This window comes from Protomyctophum bolini, assembly GCF_963924005.1.
Source record: "Protomyctophum bolini genome assembly, chromosome: 10".
Classification (NCBI taxonomy): Eukaryota; Metazoa; Chordata; class Actinopteri; order Myctophiformes; family Myctophidae; genus Protomyctophum; species Protomyctophum bolini.
Genome location: NC_137871.1, coordinates 13,035,378 through 13,057,479, shown reverse-complemented (window position 1 = coordinate 13,057,479; position 22,102 = coordinate 13,035,378). Strand labels below are relative to the sequence as shown.

General features: G+C 41.9%; 1 protein-coding gene across 3 annotated transcripts in view; it reads right to left on the bottom strand.

The window, feature by feature from the left end:
* Positions 1-6,142: 6,142 nt before the first annotated feature.
* Positions 6,143-22,102, bottom strand: part of slc36a1 (solute carrier family 36 member 1) — a 31,394-nt gene continuing 15,434 nt past the window's right edge. For 2 of the 3 annotated variants that reach the window (XM_080774561.1, XM_080774562.1), the window contains exons 12-13: positions 9,051-9,217; positions 6,143-7,438 (exon numbers count right to left, since the gene is read on the bottom strand). In XM_080774561.1, the coding sequence (XP_080630687.1) occupies positions 7,341-7,438; positions 9,051-9,217 (265 nt within the window). In that variant the 3' untranslated portion in view covers positions 6,143-7,340. Of the gene's footprint in view, positions 9,218-22,102 lie in introns of all 3 variants that reach the window. The other variant, XM_080774560.1, reaches the window with a different exon arrangement.

Sequence of the window (22,102 nt, the reverse complement as noted above, 5' to 3'; positions counted from 1 at the left end):
TTTTGGTGGTCAGCGGTATCCAGAACAACTAAACAGCAGATAATATTTATTACAGTATATTGATGAGGTTCCTGTGGTTACAACCATTGTCTTTCATGTGAAATCATTTTAGTATCGTACTGTCAAATTCAATCACAGATATCAATAAATCTGTGATATGGATCTCCCTGGTCTGAAATAAAGCATTGATAATAAAGACCTATGTAAATGTAGCTGAGATATCATATATTAGGAAAGACAAGCCTCATATGCTGCGTTGTGACGTGACGACCAGCCTCCCTCAATCTTGGTCAGCTTTCTCCATGGGGGTGGAATGTGACGGCCAGAGTCACAATTGACTCTTAATTGGATAATTAACAGGCCATCACCACTTAACGATGATTGACACCTGGCAATCTCCCTACTCAGGATAAAGTTGCCACAGGTGTGTCCCTCTGTGTGGGAGAAACAGTTTGCATGCTGGCAGCAGCTCGCAAAGACAGTGTCCAGCACTCTCTCTGCATTCTTCTCTACCTGTTTTGTTATTTTGATCATTTAAGTAGCTCGAGTTGGAGCATGTTTGAGAAACAAATTCACTCACTGCATAAGAGGGCCTGCCGAGATTCTTCCAACTCTACTGTGCTGAAATCCAGGGAGGAGAAGTAAACGGAGGAGGTGACTTTCTGCAGGAGGATTGTTTTCCTATTTTTGAGTTGACCTAGTGGGACCCTAAACCACTCACAGGTAACCCAGACACTCACTGACAACCGGAGAAACACAAACACTTAAAAGGGCTTATATTGCTTGGTCCCGTCTTATCGCAGCTACTGTATATTAGTTCATTATTTTGTTTGTGAAAATGTTTCCAAATACAGAAAAAGTTTTCATTCAAACCTTTATTCTCAATATGACATTTGCAATGTCGTCGAAGATACAGCACTCCTTTGATCAACTAGATTATTAAATTATTGCTGCTGGAGAAGATTAGATGTACTCAATCTGGGACACTATAACTAAATTTAATCTCACATGGTCTTCATTTAAACATTTTGTTAAGAACGACGTCAACGGGTTTTGTGTAAGTGGATGTGCTTGCTCCTGTATTGTGACTTGGTGGGGGGGGGGGGGGGGGGTTCTAGATTGAGGACAGCAGAGCACTGTTGATTGCTGCCCATAAAATCTGAAAAACGATAAAGATAAAATAGATATCATTATTTCATTTACAGCAATAAAACTAAACAAAACAAAGAACGTCCACCACAACAAAAACAGTGTTGCAGACAATTCTGGGTATAGGTCTGCAATCAAAGTATTAAATTTACTGAACTGATTTTGTGTTTAAGCTGTAGGTCAAGTGGTTGGGGCACTAAAACAAAAGGTTGTTTTTCCCAGTTCAGTCTTTACTCTCGCGTGAGCCAATGATTTGCATGACCCCTGACCTAGCACAGTATATGATCCATGGTTCCAGTCTAGCAGAGATTTAAGTGATAGTGTCCCGTCAATTAAACAATGCCGAGATTTAAGTGATAGTGTCCCGTCAATTAAACAATGCATATTTCAGCTATCAAACTATCATACGGGATACAGTGATGAGTCCCATAAAGTTCACCAGATATAAATCGCAGGGAAGAATGATAAACAAAGTATCTTTGTGACAGGCACAGATGAATATTTCACAGGTTATTTTTTCTTCCATGTAGCCTTTATGCATGCCTTGCCTTAGTTGTCATCAGTTAGCCACAAGGAAACAAGTAGATACATATCATGTCATGACACAGATATAACAACACATGTGAGGGCTTGAGGCAAGGACAGACAACAGCCAAGCATTTGGGGACAAAGCTCTTTTTGTAATTTCCCATGAGCTGCTTGACATGCCTTACCTGTAATAGTAAGCAACAAGAAGGAAAATAACCACAAGAGCAGAGTGGACACAAGCGGAATTCAAGCAGAACGCGTGAATTCCGTTTGTGTCCACAACGGAAATGATTAAGTCTCCAAAAGGCCAAAGGCGTGGCAGAGACTATGCTTAGGCCCCTGTCCATATGTCCGTGTTTGTGTACGTCTGATATTGTCTAATGTCTATATTCAGCTCAGAAATGCTGACTGCATGGCAGGTGATGAAAGTATCATGAGGGCTTTTATTACATTTTTTGCAGTGGCAGATTTGTCTGTTTTCCAGGCTCGTGATTACTTAAGTTTGCTTCACTTTCCACCCGCACCGAAATCAGCCCTTGCTGGTGGTCAGGTTTGAGCTAGTGGACTGTCCATCTGAGCATCCATTTTATTTTTGAAGGACGCTAGCCCCTCCTATGTCCAGCTTTGAGGGTGTCTGGGTGTGTGTAAACACAATCATTGTACTAACAACAAACATTGAATGCCATTGACAATGAATTCATGGCCAGCTTTGAGTAAACATTGCGTAAACACAAACATTAAAGACGAAGGTGAGGACGCAAATTCTGATTGGCCGGAAGGAGATGATGTATGATGATAAGAGCGCCCCTCACTTCTAGGGCTTTCCTCGATTAGTCCAATAGTCGAATAATCGATCGGAATGAGTCTTAGTCGACTACCAATCTCTTAGTTGATAGGCGATGTATTTTTACTTTTGCATGATTCGACTTAGAGATTGGCCTAATTTGTTATACTAATTAACAAATGTAAATTAAAAAAATAGGTTATACCGTGATTTATCGGGAGAAACCAAGCAAGTATATGTTAAATCAGACATTAAGCACCCCCAACAGACCAAATGGAATGATTCTCTGTTGCAGGGTTCCCCAATTAGTTTTCCTCAAGAGCCAAATTATGTCTAGGGTGACATTCTGAGTGCCACGAAAATGGTATTTTATTAGTTAGAAGACCTATTTGACAGAAACATAATTGCCTTCCTTGACACATTTAGCGAGTGTCAACGAGCTGGACACAGACACACCTCTGCGGTACAGTGAATGGAGTTTCATTTCTCTCCAAAGGACCTTGAATATGATTACGGATCCCTGTGATTATGGTAAACTAAGCTCACATTTAATATCACACACACCGTACCTGTAACTTTCACCAGCCCCCACAACAACAAAAAAAATAAAAACAATACCTAGTCGACTAATGACAATCCTAGTCGAATCCTAGTAGACTATAAAAATCACACCTGTGTGAAGTAAGTGGTGCAACTCCGTGTGAGGGTCCCACAGGAAGCACCCAGGGTGCCGGCCCGATTCCAGCGGGCCGCCCCGCGTCCGAAACGGTTGAGAAATGACAGTTACCGTGTGGGGGTACCTCTGTACTGTACTGTCACTGTACTGTACTGGCACACCTGAAATCACCATATATAGTATACAGTTAATATGTGCGCACAGGTGGTGAAAAACAACCATGCTGTTTTTGTGCTCAGACGCACCCAGCCAGCCACCCACCCACACACAGTCACTTAAGGAAGTCGTTGCACCACTTAAAAATCCTTAGTCTGGGACAGCCCTATACTCACTTCACACGGGTGTGATTTGCACAAGTAAAATGTACTTAATGCAACTGAATCAAATCAAAGATGTGCCCCAATATGGATATGAATGTGTATACCATACTGCAGTGCACATTCTATAATCCAAATACTCATCCTCTTGCATATTCTGCACATTCCCCATTGCTACTATAAAGTGTTTCACCTGTACTATTGCCCAACTTTAATAGATTTTTTTAATCCTCGTTCTCTTTTCATAATTGTATTTTCTTTATTAAGCCAATTATGTGATAAGGAGATCAGCCCTAACCCCTTGGCTGCAATCTTTGGAGTGGTCCCTGGTGAAATGACACTAATTGATGCTATAGCCTTCTCCTCTTCATTGGCTCGACGCCTTATTTTGTTCAATTGGAAATCAGCCATTCCTCCATCACATCAATGCTGGATGGTTCAATATTCTACAAGGGGTTCTGTCTAGACATTTCACAACGTTTAGAAGCCATGTTTTGATTATTTTAATCTAAAGTTCCCGGCTGGTGAATCACTAAATGGGACAGATTTGTCTTGTTGTACCTGTGGTGTGCGGGCTCCATCATCCATCATCTGCCATTTCTGTACGACCACAGACAAATATCCGTCTAAGAATTTTGTGTATTTAATGTTGTTCCGTCTTTGGTTCTGTATTACACTAAATCAAATAGAATAAGACAGTGATGATGTTTAAAGAGCATCCCTTTGTGGCTGGCTTGGTTGGTTCTGTGATGTTGTATTTTACATGGTGTTTGTGCTGCTGTTGTTAAAACCAAGAACAATAATTAAAAACGACTGAATAATAATTGATTAATTATCATCATCTTGTTTGTTGTATTGTTTGCATAGTCTTGCGGAACATGACACACCAACATTTTGCTGCTTGTACCTTAGAGTATATTATACTCTACAGCAGGGATACTCAAATAGATTTACCTGTGGGCCACATTACAAAAATGGCAAGGGGCCAGTAGATAAAATTACGACATTAATGATACTTGATAACTTCTCTCTTTCAATTGCTTTATTTTCGCAAAATGTCCATGAGTAGCTGTCTGCCTGTCTATGAGTAGCTGTCTGCCTGCCTGCCTAATTGTCCATGAGTAGCTGTCTGTCTGCCTGTCTATGAGTAGCTGTCTGCCTTCCTGCCTGTCCAATTGTCCATGAGTAGCTGTCTGTCTGTCTATGAGTAGCTGTCTGCCTGCCTGCCCAATTGTCTATGAGTAGCTGTCTGTCTGTCTATGAGTAGCTGTCTGCCTTCCTGCCTGTCCAATTGTCCATGAGTAGCTGTCTGTCTGTCTATGAGTAGCTGTCTGCCTTCCTGCCTGTCCAATTGTCCATGAGTAGCTGTCTGCCTGCCTGTCCAATTCTCCATGAGTAGCTGTCTGTCTGCCTGTCTATGAGTAGCTGTCTGACTGCCTGCCTGTCCAATTCTCCATGAGTAGCTGTCTGTCTGTCTGCCTGTCTATGAGTAGCTGTCTGCCTGCCTGCCAGCCAGCAAGTTGGTTAACAGAAAATAAATTGTTATGGCTGAGTAAAATAAAATACAATAAACACAATTTGCCTGAAAATAGATTACCCAGCTATGACCTTTTTCATGAAAAGAAAATGAGTAGTGATATGGCTGACTGAGTAAAATAAAACAATCTACCTGAAAATAGATAGCTATAAGTTAGCTATAAGCAATTTCCATTTCCGCAATTTCCGCAATTTCCATTTCCGCAATTTCCATTTCCACCATTTCCGCAATTACCATTTCCGCAATTTCCATTTCCACCATTTCCGCAATTACAATTTCCGCAATTTCCGCAATTTCCATTTCCGCAATTTCCGCAATTTCCAACTATTAATGGCAGCTGGGTTTCATCATTCAAATAAAATAGAATTCTGTCCGTTTAGCTATAAAATTATGTCAGGGAATAGGGATACACAGTATATGTCTTTCATTTGCATTGCATCTCCCCCCCCCCCCCCCCCCAAGCTTTTATTTTCGTTCGAGTAATAGTACAACTCTAATAGTATTACTTATAATAATGTAATTAAAGATTCAGATTTATTTATTTTTATTTCATTTTCCAGATTTTTTTTTCTTTTTTTTTCCTTTTCATTGGTGGGCCAGTCATAATGGTCCCGCGGGCCTGATGTGGCCCGCGGGCCTGAGGTTGAGTATCACTGCTCTACAGTACCTGTATGTGTGAGTGATAAAACCCCTCTTGTGAAATGGATAACAACCAATGCACATTCAACATAGGCACTCTACTGTATAATCCATTTACACAAAATGTATGTGCCCTAAGTGCCTGCCTGCGCAGAATCTACAATATCACAGCTCATCTAAAATTCATGGGCGTTGTTATCTCTGCATACAGAAGCGCATTGGAGGCTCCCTCAATTCCCAGTTTATATTAATGACATTCCATCTCCGGCTGACCACAAGTGCATCGGATAGCTTCGTTAAGAAAATTTAACCCGGGTGGAATTCTCTTCTTTCTCCATCCCACTCCAATCATCCGCCTTCTCATTTGTATCAATTAGGTGATGGACGTGATTACGCAAACTGCTTGCACGGCGAATGCTCCAAGCCCATTTGCACTTCAGGGACAAAGCAACGCAAGAAATATGCATTAAAGCAAAGCCAGTCACAAACGTAACTCAACCTTGAGTTGTCAAGTGTTGTTTTATTTTGCGTTCATGGGTTCACATGCACTAATGCACACTGTTGAACTGTGTTGGACAATACACAAAGTGAAGATCATCTTGTTTATGGTATGTAGCTGCGATTACAGACATGTTTTGGTGCTTACATTACATCCTTATTTACATAGACGATAAAAACAACTAAATTATCGTAAAAAATACATTTACACTACCATTGTAACCCAAGTACAAATGTCAAGGCTTTAATGAAATGCAAAAACTAAAGTGCACATTCATAAGCGTGACCATGTAATGGAGCAGCAAAATCAGCAGTATTAAAAACAAAAATCTGATCAGAGTCTATATCCGTTTACATTTCAAAACATATTAACAGATTCCAGAAAGAAATTAAAAATAAATAAAAGTGGGCAGTTGTAGTTTACAGCACAGTTCCAGGTGTTAAGTGAGGATACGGTTTACTTTCCTCCCTGTGATGGGAGGGATCCAGTGGGTCAATGAAGTTTCCACTGGCAGACATGCTTTCTCTACCATGCTCCATGGTCCATGGTCGTTGCCAAGTAACTGACCATTCTATCACAGCTGAGCTTTAATACTCGATTGTGCTATATTGGCATTATGACAATAGAAATCCCATTACTCTCATTATGAGCATCCTAAGAAGGAATTATGGCTTTATACAAGCAATAACAACATGTGCTGACTGAAAAGTAAAGTTCAATGAAGCTTACAATTGGGAAAGAACAAGAATGATCACCAACTGGCTTTCCTGCATGGTTACCACAGGAGTTGGCAACCAATAGTGCACAGCTAGCACTGTCCCAACTATCACCACAGTTGGCAAACGTCAGTCAATCTGAACCTACCCAATCTATAAGAGCATTTGACGTCCAAAATGTAATATCTTTGATAAACAGGTCTGGTTAAGTGTCATTTTGGCTTGTCTTCATTAAAATGACAATGTATTAAGATGAGCAATACATTTCGGGGTATTTAAGAATTCAAAAAGTATTTCTGATTAATATAAAAAAGGAATCACCTACTTAGGAATACATTAAAACAAGGGTGTCAATATGGCAACCCAAGAAGAGATCCAATCCGGCCTGCGGGAATATGTTTGGGAAAAAAATTATGATATTCACTGCCAATTATTGTGTGTCTGTACGATAGCCACCGTCAGGCCTCTCTCACGCTGTTAAATCTCTCTGTTAAACTATATACATAGACCAACCACTGTGTGCGCGACTCTGGTCAACCCCCAGTCTGTGCTGGTCCTCAACAAGGCCAGTTCATTTCGCCTCTTAGCGCTCTCTGTGTGTCATGGGAAAGATTACAGGACAAGATCACGAGGACAAAAATATGACAGTAGGCTCTCTGTGTATCACTCATGGGAAAGATTACAGGACAAGATCAAAGGACAAAAATAGTAGGGAAGTGAGTTTCTTTTCGTTACTCTTCACGAGAAGGAATTCAAGAAACTCTTTGGTTCGGTTGCCCTCAACACACGTTGCCTATTCTCCACAATAAACAGTGTCAGTGTGATGCTGATGATGGCTTATAGCTGAAACGCAATTGCTTTTTGGCCACGATAAGGCAGGAGTGCTTGTGTGGACAAAATGGTCTGGCCCACAGAATAAGCAATGTTCCCTTGCCCTATAAAATGTTTGACACCCCTGCGTTAAAACGTAAAATAAATAAAAATACAAACGCATCAAATTTAAAAAACTAAAAGTTTTCAAAACGAGAGCAAAGCCATGTGTACAGAACTGCTCTTTAAATTTCCCTTTTTGCATTTCAGTTTTAAGCTTTGTTTAAGCTCGTCATCAAATGATTTGTATTGATTCTCAATTTAGTTACTTAAATGGATGTGTGCTAGGCATATACATATTCAATGCACTTGGCATGAATCAAAGTGCACCAAAATGTTCTGACTTTTCAAGGGCTGGAGGGTAGAGTGGGGAGTCTTCGTTTTGAAAAGCTCTACGTGAGAACTAGCCTGGGTTTCTGCTAAACAAGGCCCACAAGGTCTCTACAACCCCAGTATCAGCCACAGAGCCAGAGGCTAATGGGCTGTGCACATGGACTTAGAGTCCCTTTGGTTCCATTTGTATTACATTGAAATAACAGAGGATGTGTGTGAACCATGTCAAAAACTTAATCAAAACGACTTTGTGAGGTAGTTCAATATAGTTAAAACATCCTAATATTGAAGCACAAAAACAATTCTCACTGTAAAAAGAGGAAGGTGTGGGTATTATTTCCATGTGATCTAAATAGTTAAAATCCTGCTTGTCCATTACGAAAACGACTTATTTTACTTAATTATTTCACGGTAAGTATTTTAAGTATTATAGATAATGAAGTATTATATGACTTAATTAACTGTAATTAATGTATCTCTGCTCAAATACAGTAGCACGGTATGATTCAATAGTCCTCGCAAATAATGATAACATTAAGTACCACAAATCCTTACAGCATCATAACTGATATAAATTGTAATCGATTCACTGTCATAAATGGATGACGTTGCCAACAGCAGTAAATAGTAGAGGACATCTATAGAGGATATCTACTTCTTGAGCAAGCCTTGGATAAATAACAGTTTCCGATTGGATCGGATGTGCAGTTTTGAGTTCCAAGCTCCAATAACTCCGTCAAACCACACCCCGGTCTCTCCCTCCTCCTCTTCAGGATTTACACTTAACCGTGAACTGAAAATAGCAGACCTAGCACAAGTTGCATCGCGATGCATTTTGCTGGTAGATCTGCTATTTTCGGTGCGCGGTATGGCACGTAACCAAGTATAAATCAAGGGCTACTGGATCATGTAGGTGAAGGCATCGCTATGTTTGTGTCCATTGCGTTGGATTATTTCATCAATGGCTATGTAGGTTCCTGTCACAAAGCCTATCAGACCCACCAGGCTGATGATGGAGTTCTTGATGATCACCCATGGCGACAGGCCTTCCGTGTGATAGGTCAAAATCTGGAGGACGGGCGGAAAGATGAGTGCCAGGAAACTGCTGCTGACAGAGCCCACCAATGAAATCACCAGGTCCAGTTCTGGAATAAGAATGGCCAAGGCACCTGTGAGAGACATAAAAAGAAGAGACGTGATGAAGTGAGAGATTTACAGACTGAGAGCGACAGAGACAAATCCTCCTTGGGGATGGACGCACTGCTGGCCCACCATGTCTATGCTATCCTATACTGAAAAGATGCTTGAAAATACACATGTTAGGGGACAGGGCAACGGAGGTTAATGAGACAGAGAGGATCATTCCGAAAAACTGAGAACATAATGTATTCCAATGGTAAGGAGGAATGATCTGAAGAGGATCAGAGTGAACGAACAGCAGATGACAATGAGAAGGAATGAAATAGACGGATGAGACTTGAAGAGGGACAGAGGGACGTTAGGGAAAATGGAGTGAAACGGATACAGGCGAGAGCCCGTGTGTCGAAAGAAAATAATGGGCAGCTATTCGTTTTGCCTAACGGTTCTTCACGTGCCTCCGCGGAATACACTGTGATGCCCACCAGCGACCACAGGCATCTTCATCTATTGCTGTGGTGATGGAGGAACAGCACCAGCTGTGCCAGGACGGAGAGAGCACACACCAGAGACATTGTTCCAATGTGTTCATCACACAATGCACAATGCAGTGGTTGATTTTAAATCTAAATAAATATTTCATACACGTTGAGGCTACAGAAAGTCACCTAATCAAAGGGTACCCACACTCAAGCCTGCGCACACACACACACACACACACACACACACCTATCTATTAATCTGTCACTTGCCATCCTCTCTACACTGAGTGAACAAGACAAGTCGTTTGCTCTTGTTCTCGCTTATTGTCGGACACACGTTACCAGCGACTGATAAAAAGCCTCTTTGAACCATAATCAATCACTGAGCGCTGCGTGTTCACAGTCTCTCAAATTAACCTCGGGGGGTGACGGCAAGGTCATGCTTTCATGTTAGAACTGGGGCTGGAAGTACCTTGCTGTTGCACGCTCCCAGGGAGTACAAACCTGCCACTTGTCTTTAAAAAAATAAAATAAAAATCGACTCTTTGCGCAGGGACAGTTCTTCAAACCCCATTTGAGGCTTTCCACCCAATCAAACGAGACAGACGGAGCCGAGGAGCGGAGCGGGGCAGGGGAGCCAGGGGGATGAGGCGGGGTGCACTTGGGAGAGTAAACTACAAAGCTAAAAAAAGGGCAAAAAGGGTGGCGGCGCTCCCTTGAGGAGGCGGCGCGGATCATCGGGCAACTTCAAAAAAGGCGAAGTGGGAACACTCGCAGCAAACTAATTTGGGGCGGATGGCCTCCTCCCGCCTTACGGAAAACAAAACGGGGAGGAGGAGGAACACCCTGCTGCTCTGTTCCAATCAGCCTGCTGGCACTCTGTATTCCAGAGAGCTCAATACACTGGACCAGCTCTGGTTCAGAGGAACCAGAAGGATAACGGAAGATGGGAGGGAGCCTGGATTATGATGACGGTGGTGGTTATTTTATCAAGGGCCTTTGATATACCCAAAGTGAAGCGCTGGTCTTGGCAGGTGTGCACTCTAAAGTGTGCGAATCACATCCACTGAGTCCACGAGGTGACTGATCAGGACAGGGCAGGGCAGGGCAGGACAGCATCCTCGGGCAAAACGCAGAACCCCAACATACAGTACACAGCAGGAACTGTGTCAGCTAAACACTATCCATGTAATGCATGTAGAATAAAATTTGAGGACTGAAAACAGAATTAAGGATCACTAAATATAGAAATGATGAAAACCATGGAAGGAAGCAGGTTCAAACGGGAATCATGCAGTGGAGGAGTATTTGCCATTAGTACATACAAATAAACATTTACAGTGAGTCAGAAGAAAGATTTTTTTTAAGTGGCTATTTTGCACAGATATGTATGTGGTGTGCCTTGAGATTTTGACTTCGCTTTTAGTTGTGCCTTGTGCACAAAAAGTTGGAAAACCACCGGTATAAATTTTGCTCCAGGGTTTTTCCTCAAGGACACGGAGAAGTGCCCATGGCTGGGCATCACTGGAACAAAGCCAGAGACTGTCAAGCCCGCAAATGGTCTCTCAAACCGCCAAGGCTAACCCATCAATGACAAATATAATCTTTAAGGTAACAATACTCATTTGCAATTTCCCTGACAGCAGTTTTGGACAGAATCTGGTGGTAACGGAGCATGTAATTTCACTCAACGGTGGTGGTCTTCATCATCATTAGCGTGGCATTAGACACACCTCCTCTACCTCTTGTGTTTATTCAGTTCCTCTCTCTTCCAGCTCACTGTCCATCTCTTCCTGTTAGTGCCCCATCACACTACATCACTGCAGCTTGTCTCTCTTCACCCCCACCAATATGGACAAGCCTTACGTCTCCTTTAGTAGGAGGGAACACTTACGATGATATATGGTGCGTTCAGAAATTCACTCTGAGTGTGGCAGAAGAGTGCTGAAAATTGGTTAGCCAGAGTTTCAAGATGGAAAACATGAACATCCTTGTGATGACGGACAGTGGAAAAAAATGTTTCTATCAACAAGGATTTTCTATACAGTCATTAGGGGTATGCAAAAGTTGCAATCGCTAAGTTTCATGCCCTATACCTGTAACCTGGGTTGAAACCAGGTATCCTGCGTAAGGAGGTTGCCATGTCACTGTTTCCGACAACCCATTATTAGTCCCGTTGGTCCGACTGGCCCCATACCAACCCCGTCCCTAACATTCGGTCTTAAAATAAGTTCCGGATAGCAGCTTTAACAACTTTTAACTTTGTACTGACATTAATATATTTTGTCTAAGACAGTGTGTACTATCATGTCTACTGTCTCTGAAATCATAGAGGTTGAAATACCACATGATCCAAGAATTTGGTTACTGGGTGACGTTACATTGATCAACACAAATTTTAACAAAGCATACTTTGTGTTACTCGCCAGTACAGCTGCGAAGAAAATCATCTTGGTTAATTGGAAATCTGAAAAATCATCTTCACAGAGACACTGGCTGAATGAGCTTTCATCATACTGTACCCCTGAAAAGATACTGTACAATGTAAGAAGAAGGCCTGCTGCTTTTGAAAAGATATGGGGCAGGTTCTTTGAGGTTCTACCTTCAATATCTCCTCTGGGTTGATTTAGTTTTATTTATATTGTTGTTTTCATATTTTTCTGAGTTGATGCTGTCAAGAGGTGTTGTGTACAATACAGAGTAATGAGAGCTGTGTAGTTTCCCTTTCTGGGGTTGGGGTGGGGGGTCGGTGGGGTTTGTTTTGACTGTTTTTTGTCTTTTCCTTTTTGATTTTGTCTTGTCTTGTTTAAAAAAAAGAAATCAGAAATGATTCTGTAATTCATTGTTAATGTAAATATCTGCATTATCAATAAATAAATCTTTAAAAAAAAAAAGACAGTGTGTACTGTGTCAAATGGGATGGTTTTGTATCATAGTACGACGTAAATGCATTGAACATTTGGTGAGCATTCTGAGTGCTACCAGAGAACGCTGCTCTGAATGTCCGATTGAGAATGCACTGAATGTTCTGAAGAAAGCACTCAAGGACACACTTCCATGCCCTCAGAGTGAATTAATGAATGCATCCGTAGTCTTCAATACCGCCAGGCTTTCATTTCTGATACCTAGACCTGAGTGACAGCTTTATGTCAAATGATCAGAGTCTTGTGGAGTATACTGGGTATACTGTAGCACTGATGCACCAAAAGACAAACTCATCCTTTTTACATATTCTGAAATGTAACTGCAATCAAACAAGGACTGTACCACTGGACCACAACCATTGTCTAAATTATCTAGAAAATAGCAGCTCTACGGGTGTTTTCAAAACATATTCAACTTTATTTTTGTTAATGACATTTTATGCGATATTGACATGACTAAAATTGAGATGCCAGGGTTAAAGTGGTTAAGTTATGGTGAAAATCCACCCCCATTCACCCACACAATAAAGTATTTGGAACATCTTAAGGACGGTTGTCCAAGACTGGCAGTAGTACCCACTTCTTTGGTAGTTATTGTGCTTTTGCAGACAAATATAATATATACACTTGACTTTTCCTAATCTCTATTGATTGTACAAAACTTTGAAGACAGAACTTCCACTTAGCAAAGAAATGGGGTAAGAGAGTGAGTAAATGTTGTGTGTGTGTGTGGGGGGGGGGGGGATATTCCTTGTAGGACCTCAATCAACAGCTACTCTTCGTAAGAAAATTAAATCAATTGCCTCGGCCCCAGAGATACCATACAAGAGCAATCAATTCCAGAGTCTCCAGTCATACGGTGGGGGTGGTGCTCACCGTGAAGTGAAGATTCGATTTGCCATGGCTCGCGGGTAATTTGATATTGAAAACCAGCACAAAGTGAGAGGAATGCTGTTTTCACCAGCCGGCCACTGTGAGATCACCAACCACACATTCTCTTTAATCGGATGAGTCGGCTGGAGGGCAAGTAATCTAACTACGCCGGGGTACATCTAACTACGGCACGTTAACTGTATGACGACTTAAGTGGTTAAAACTGAAATTGTAGATTACAGTTTGTATTACAACTTTTTTTTTTTTTTCTTTTTTTCTGCCCCCCTGCCACAGAGACTGGGGTTCAATTCCTCCACGTTCAGTTCAGCGGGCAGCAGAACTGGGAGGGATTGTGTGTTACCCCGCACGCGTTACACCCTCCAGGTAAAACTCCTGAAAGTCACGCGAAAACAAGCATCTGAAAGCTCCATGTGTATTAGGAGACATGGTTGTCTAATGTCTGTCTAACCCCTCCCCCCCCCCCCAGACCAACAGTAGTGGTTGGTGGTGATAGGGACTATGTCTAAAATTGTGGAGAAAACAAACAAACAAACAGCAAACGGGGGCAGCAACGGGTTAATAAAAAGGATCCAATTATTTCTCGGAAACCATTACTTTTTCATCGTACGGGATACGTCGTAATTATATGCTCGGCGATTCATCCACTGAGACGTTTTTATTTGTATCCACAAACGCAGGCAGACACAATTGGGAGCTTTCAGCACAAACAGAATTCCACCAAGCGGTTCCATAACTGAAACAGTTGGGGGTCCAGTGCAGCTTAAGGGTAATTTTATAGAAGACGTTGCGTGTGGTGAATACTGATGGAGTGACGGTCAGCAATCATGAATAGTTTGTAACTCTGGTCTTCACGTAACCCAATGTTAAAGGATCGGCTTGGCATAAATCCTACGTGCTTTTTTACAAAATGTTTTTTATGTACTATATCTATATATATGTACTTTGAGCTCATTTCCGAATACAGAAGCTAATTGTATACACTACAAAAATATATTTTAGGTGTACAACACATGTTTTCACACATTTCTCAAGGCATTGTGAGCATTTAACATTTTCTGCAGGCTACTGTATGTATGAAATAGGTCTGACGTGGTTCCACTTTTTGATATGGCATTAGTAAATAACAAAATTAAAAACAAATGATAAATATAAAACCTAGATCAGTTGTTATTCATACTGTACATCATTCATACATCACATGCTGTGCAGTGTAGACCATTAGAAATTCACGATAACATTTATATTTGGTCCTTTGCTTGAAATAAGCAAAGCAGAACTGTGTTAAAACTCATTTACTGCCTAGGGTGACTTTTACAACTTTACGACTTACAAAATGTAGATTTCGGGTGAAGATCACGGCTAACTTTACGTTTTTACTTCCAGTTCACGGCCCGCTAGTTTTTTGTCTTTAAAAAAAGAGCTTGCTCTGAAAAGACATAGCAGCAGAAAAACAGGGGGCGAAATAAATCTAGCAGAATTAAGAGTTAGGGAGACAAATGAGGTTGAAAACGTCTCCTCATAAGACAACATTACATTTTTTCTCTTATCTGGCCACTCAAAGTTCAAAACTGGGACAAACGAAGGGAAAGTTAAGGATTACTAATTCCATTTTGATATCCTAAATTTCAAAGTCCGCCTCCCATGCATCTTAAGACAGAGAACAGAATAGAGAACAGTGGGAATTTGGGAACATCAGTCAATGTTACGCTCACTGTCACATTTCATGCTACCATTGGAGGGCCATCAAAGGAAAGTCATTTGAAAATGATAAACAAAGGCGGATGAGGAGACAAAGCAACTGGAAGCATTTCAGTTTTCAGAAAAAAGGAGGGGGGGGAACGTAAAAGTGTTAGTTGTGGCCAAACTATTAATCCTCTTTCCTTTTTTCTTTCCAAAAGCAAGCGAAAGATGAATGCAAGCTGATGCTTCGTTCAGAAATGTAAAGATTTTGGAGAAGAAGACTCAGTTAAAGTGCCACAAACAAAAAGCTTCTCTTTGTTTGTGTCCATTGTGCGGGTGGTGCAGACACTGCTCTGAATTTAGATAACGTCTCTCATTGTGGCCCTGAAACATCCAAGCGTGATGAAGAAGGGCTGAGAGTGATGTCGCATTGCTCAAGGCGATGTCACCCAAGGTAGTGTTCTTTTCCCCCCCCATGAACGCACACTGTTGTGCTTGTAGAGACAAGACAGTTTAACACACAGTCGTACTCGTAACACACAAGATACAGCCTTTTCTCTCAGCAAAGTCACAAGCTGAGATCCGCTTGGGATTCAAACATGGCAGACTTTCCCTGTACTCTTTCTCAAAGGGTTGTCTCTGCTACAATCTCATCATGTATTCCCATTCAGAAACCTCGAGGCAACCTTCCACACAGATCCAATTCCGTTGCTTCCTTCCTTCATTCATACATCAGTGACTCCTCATCTTGTCTTTCAACGCGCGCGCACACACATATATACACACACACACACACACACTCACTCACTCACTCACTCACTCTCTCTCTCTCTCTCTCTCTCTGCTCAAAGACCAACTACAGAGGCTTCCTAACAAATGACCTGGAGACACAGAACGGCACGATGCCGTATGCATTCCTGCTTTTATTAACTTATCAGTATGCACATTCAGTAACCTGTAAAGTGGAGGGAATATCATTTGCATAATTTTCTATAGGCTACAATAACAAGTAATAAAGACTGATGGGGGGGGAAATTATGCCGACATAACGAAAGAAAAAGTAAAGGAAAGGAAAGTGTGAAGCCATTAAACTAAACATAAATCAAATATATTTTTCATGGCTTCCTAACCTAATTACAATTTTCGATTGAATCGGCAGATTCAATCGAAGGAATACAGAGGTGGAATAACTGAATGGGGATTAATTTAACAAGAGGTCATGCTATCGAGGGGGATTTAGCACAGACTGCAAGTTACACTACCGGTACTTAGCTTAGCATTGATAGAAGTGTTGACAGGGCTACACTGGAAGACAACGAGCAGTAAACATTATCAAATGATGACTATGATGATGGAAATATCTCTGTACGGTCAACTATTTCCATAGCCATGTAAGGGATACTCTGGGAAAGTAAACAGATTCGGTCCGTTCACAGAGCGGCTGCCGCGACAGTACGCTGCCCTCATAATGGCACAACGTCACCAAACAAATAAACACAACGGCGGGTCAAAGGTTCGTTCAAATTTTTCACCAACGTTCGAACCCTAATATATGGCTTCGGGACCAGCCCAAGCTCCCAGAACCTTTCTGACAGTGCTCACTCAAACCAGGTTGTGCATGTATTGTATTGTGCGTAATGCAGGTACAAGATAAAAGATACAGAGAAGATGGTCAACACTTTTCACACTATTACGTATAGACAGATTAAATCAAACTTCATCAAAGTACTCCTTAAACTTAAACCGAGGAGGTGTTAAGCCTGAAGCGTACTTCATGCAAGTTCGTGAAGGCAAATGACACCCCTGGACCTGGCGGCACTTAACATAATATATCCCTAGTGTAGTGAACATACTCAATGCACCGGTGCATGTAATAAATCCACGTAAAGTTACATTTTTGGAAACTATAGCCTGCTATATTATGAACGATGGAGGACAAGAGAACACATATCATGATGTTGTTGCCTGCAACAGAAAGCCTTGCTGCAATGCACGTCATGCTTGCATTCCTTCATGGTGTTCAGGTGACACATTCCAGAATGCAACAACGCGTGAAATCGTTCTTCCGTAGCTTGAAGCGTCCGCATTTGCTTACTTGCAAGTGGTATTTTTCTGGCTTTAGCCTTAGTGCCGTTGCCTACACAGCAAAATCTAGAATGTCAAACCTGATTTATATTAGTCATATGACTGCACACTACATAATGTGTGTACATAATCACAGGACACATAGGATGGTGCATGGATTTGAAATGAGTTGATTAGTATGAGTGTACATTAATTAACGTATTTCTGGCTGCTGTCATGAAACATGCAACATGCTGACAGGAACACATCAAGGAGTTAGACAGACAGAGACACAACTTGTCAAATGTAGACATGCTTTTGTATTCATTTTGCAGTGTCTTTGTGTTTCATTACACATACAGTACAGTAACTTATTTGATGTGGAAAGTGTGGTTTTCCAGTGTTTGAATATTACCCTTTGAATGCAATCGAGATAGCAGATCAAACTTTTTCGGCCCAGGTACCCCTTGGAGGGGAGAACTTCTTCCAAGTACCCCCTCATCCTCGCAACACCGATACGCATACTTACAACCTTACATTAGATAGCCTTTGGAACTATTTCTATTAAAGAACTTTTCAATCAAAGTCATTCAGGCCCATTTCATAGTTATAAAGAGAAACCACTACTACAGGGCTATTCAACTAAATCGTTCAGGGGGCCTGAATCAATCAAAACATTCTGATGGACTTGTGCACACCTTTAACGGCATGTGTGGCAGTGCACTTGTGTGTGCACGTGCCACGTGTACAGCATTACAGTGACCCGGACCACCATAACCAAGCCAAAACCACAGGCAATTTGAAAGGAACAATGTCAGCAGTCCTTGTAGAACACAAATCAATAGGAAGAATATTGTTGCTATAAATAGCCTGGTTGGGCTATAAAAGGAATTGTCTGCTGCTGCCATCTAATATTGAGGGGGGAGAAGGGGAGGAGTGGGTGAAGGCGAGAGTGTGGCAGGTTAATCAAGCCCGTTCCAAACGGGAGTGGGTTTTCATGAACAGTGATTGCTTCGAGAGGTAGAGTGGAACAGGTGCCATGTGATAACTGCTGCACACCTCACACCTCTCGCGTGCACGCACATGCACACGCGCACACACACACACACACACACACACACACACACACACACACACACAGAACTCAGCCAAGCATCATTATGTTAAAAACTACACCCCCATACACACCTTTGGATGATGAACACATACATATATATTAACATGTGGATGCACTACACTGTATCTGGACACGTGCACAGACAGACACACCAGTCACAGACAGACACATCGGTCACAGACACGTGCACAGACAGACACACCGGTCACAGACACAAATGCATAGACAGACACAGCGGTCACAGACAGACACAGCGGTCACAGACAGACACACCGGTCACAGACACGTGCATAGACAGACACACCAGTCACAGACAGACACACCGGTCACAGACACACCGGTCACAGACAGACACAGCGGTCACAGACACGTGCATAGACAGACACACCGGTCACAGACAGACACAGCGGTCACAGACAGACACACCGGTCACAGATGCATACAGCTACGGACACACACACACACACACACACACACACACATACTTAAGGCTGCCTGTCACAATCATGAAATTTCACTTGCCGATTAATTGTAACACAAATAATTGCGATTTATTGCACTTTTGGCATTGAAACTGCATTTCTGTTTGGCTTTTTTCTTAAACAAAACTTGCACAGGGCACATATGACAAATAACTTAAGACATATTTAATAATTCTATACTTTCAAATACAATAAAAAAGTGGAAATAGCCAATCTATGAGCTGCTACTTCCACAATCTTTTTATTTTGTTTAGAAAGTGTGCGAGCGCACACCTTAGAGTATATATTAATATACCGAGAGGAAACCCTGAGGCGAAATGGACGTAGTGGCCGAATTTGGTATTGCAGCTCGAGCCAGCGCTGGGCCGTTGACTATCATTGCACACGTTCATGTTATTGGGGCAATGAAACTTGACCGCTATGTTTCATATGTGAACTCGCGCAAATGACACAATGATAGTCAACGGCCAGTGAAATCACCTCATGCGCTTTTGAGCAATTTAATGCAAGTGGATGGGAGGAGAAATCTGGTGACGTCTCTATTAATATATTACTCTAAGGCCCACACACACGCGCATGCACGCACACACACACACACACACACACACACACACACACACACACACACACACAGTCACACACACACACACGATTCCCTTGTGAATGCCCCAGATTGAGGGTAGGGATTTAATTTCTCCAAGAGCTCTTCCCTGCCAGCTGTACTGTATATCTGGACCTGGGTTTCACACCGCTCTTTCCCAGATCAAGGACAGACTAATCTACTGCTTTTTTTCCTTCCCAATTTAGAAAAGGATTGTCTCATCTCACACCAGGCTGTATGGCTTGGTTTGAGGTCTACCAGCACATACACTGGAACTAACCTGACCTGCATTTAACAAACAGACATGGGATAATGTGATTGAAATGACCGGTATATTAATAATGTAAAAAAACATATATACCTATTTCTTCCCCACGGGGGGGAATTCACTTTTCAACTACATCCAGCGGAGTACTTCTCAAGTGAGCACGGGGGGAGGGGTTAACCGTTTTGCTCAGGGGCACATCGACACATTGACGTGGCCAGGAATCGTACTTGGGACCTTCCGCTTCCCAGGCCTTCAGCTATGGAGGCCTTCCCTCTATTGGTAGCTTATTATTTCAATATGAACTTTCAACATTAATCTAACTAGAGCGGTGTCCGTGTTGTGATGTCAGAACAGGCCAGATATAGTTGTGATCAGGTACAGATCCCGGACAGAGGCTTTTGTGCTGGTTCTGGACAACCGGAAATGCATGCCCTTTTATGTGTGTCCCTTTTATGCCCATATATGGAGTTCTCTGTCGTGCATGCCCAAATATGGAGTCTATGCAGACGTCAGAATGGTGTCAGAACAGGCCAGCAGCACATATATGGACACTGGGTAGAGTCTCTGTACAGAGCCCGGGCAGAGGGCTTTTGTGGCAGTTCTGGACAACGTGGGTCCGACCGACTCGACACCGGGCACTGCACCGTCTGTGGTGGGGTGGAACGCGTGTGTCGAATTTGAAGTCTGTGGGGCGAACGGTTCTCGGGTTACGTGGATTAAAGACACCTCGTACACACACAGAGACTTTACAGTATAGTTAGATTAGATAGATGTGATGTTGACATGCTTTGTCATAGTTGCTACTGGCAAGTCTCATTCACCCCGATGCACCATGCTTGATATAAATTACATTATTGCATTCTAATAAATAATAATCGTCTAACTCTCACAAATACCCTAAGATAAGATACTGATACTGTTGTTTGAGAATTGATTAACATTTACAACAGAACCTTAGATCAAAGATATTATTTGTGCTACCAGGCCATTAAAGATTTAATGTAACGTCAATGCAATAATGATGAGAGGTTGTCAGAAATGTGGTTTTGTGCTTAGGGGTTGCTGGTTGCAGTGCTGTAGCCTAGGTTTTTTCAGACGGTATACCATAATTATTCCCTGCGCAACATGCGCACGTATAAGCTATACGCTTGCTCGAATGCGCGTGGTCAATGGATTAAATTATTAGCAGGCGGTATACACTTTTTTCCCAAAACTTTCCCAACTTTGACACAGCATACCATGTATCTAGCGAATAATGGTAGACTACACCACAGGCTAGTTGGAATCAATATAATATTGTTGATAATGTGCTCTGCTCTCTTGAGAGCGTAAAATGAAACCAAAACGGCCTGTTCTCTGAGACCCAGTAAGGCCTGAGTTACAAACTTAGTGTGACTGTGGTGAGGTCAAGTAAAAAACTAAAAAAAAAACTGTGACGATCTCATCTCAGCTTTAAGCTGAGATGAAAAGAAAAACTTTTCAACCCATTTCAACCAACTATATTGAGTAAAATATGGTCCCTGGCCAATTATACTTAAGTTTAGTACTCAAAATGTATTTAATAATTGTACACCACTGAAAACAGACAGTTCTATTGTCATAGTGTTAGCATGGCTAATGCAGAGCACGTACTGCATGTGTATGCAGCCAGGAATGGCAAATGAGTTGAGAAATACTTCCCCTCTAATGTCCTATAAAGGCTTTTGTAAAATATTTCGATTTGGACTTTAATGTCCCAGGGGAACAGGAGGAAAGAAGAGTAAAAGCACAGACATAATCATTAAAATGGAAGGAAGGCGACCCAACCCAGTCCGACTCTCACATTGTGCTGCTCGTTATACTATGACACGTTTAAAACAAGGACACCTTCATGTGACCGGTCAAATCCTATTGGCAGATTTCCTATGGGGACTGTTACAACATTAACGGCATGGCCAAAAGCCAAGGTCTCAGGGCAGGTTGTGGCCTCCTAGTGGCGCTATAATATGCCAATGCGAAAAGGGTGGCATTTCTTCTTACACCTTGGATGGCAATGGACCATATTCAGACTGCAGCCATCTTGCCAGCAAGGTGCTACTAGGTGATACTTCCCATAGACAGCCCATTCATCCAAACATTAAAGTCTTATCTAATTGTATTAAACAACGTCAAAATGACCAATAGTACAGCTGTAGGGAAAGCTTGAATTATCCTCTTTCAATCTGTAAAGTGTTTGTTTCATAAAAATCCACCGTAGACATTTTAGTGCTGGAGTTTGGAAGTGCTTGTTGACTATCACTCAACGGCCCATGCGTACCACCCGTTTAGAATGTGCACATAATGCAGCAGGCAGCAGGAGGTTGCTTTACAGATAACGAGTGCTTCCAAACTCTGACACTTAAAAAATAATCATCTGCAAGGAATTT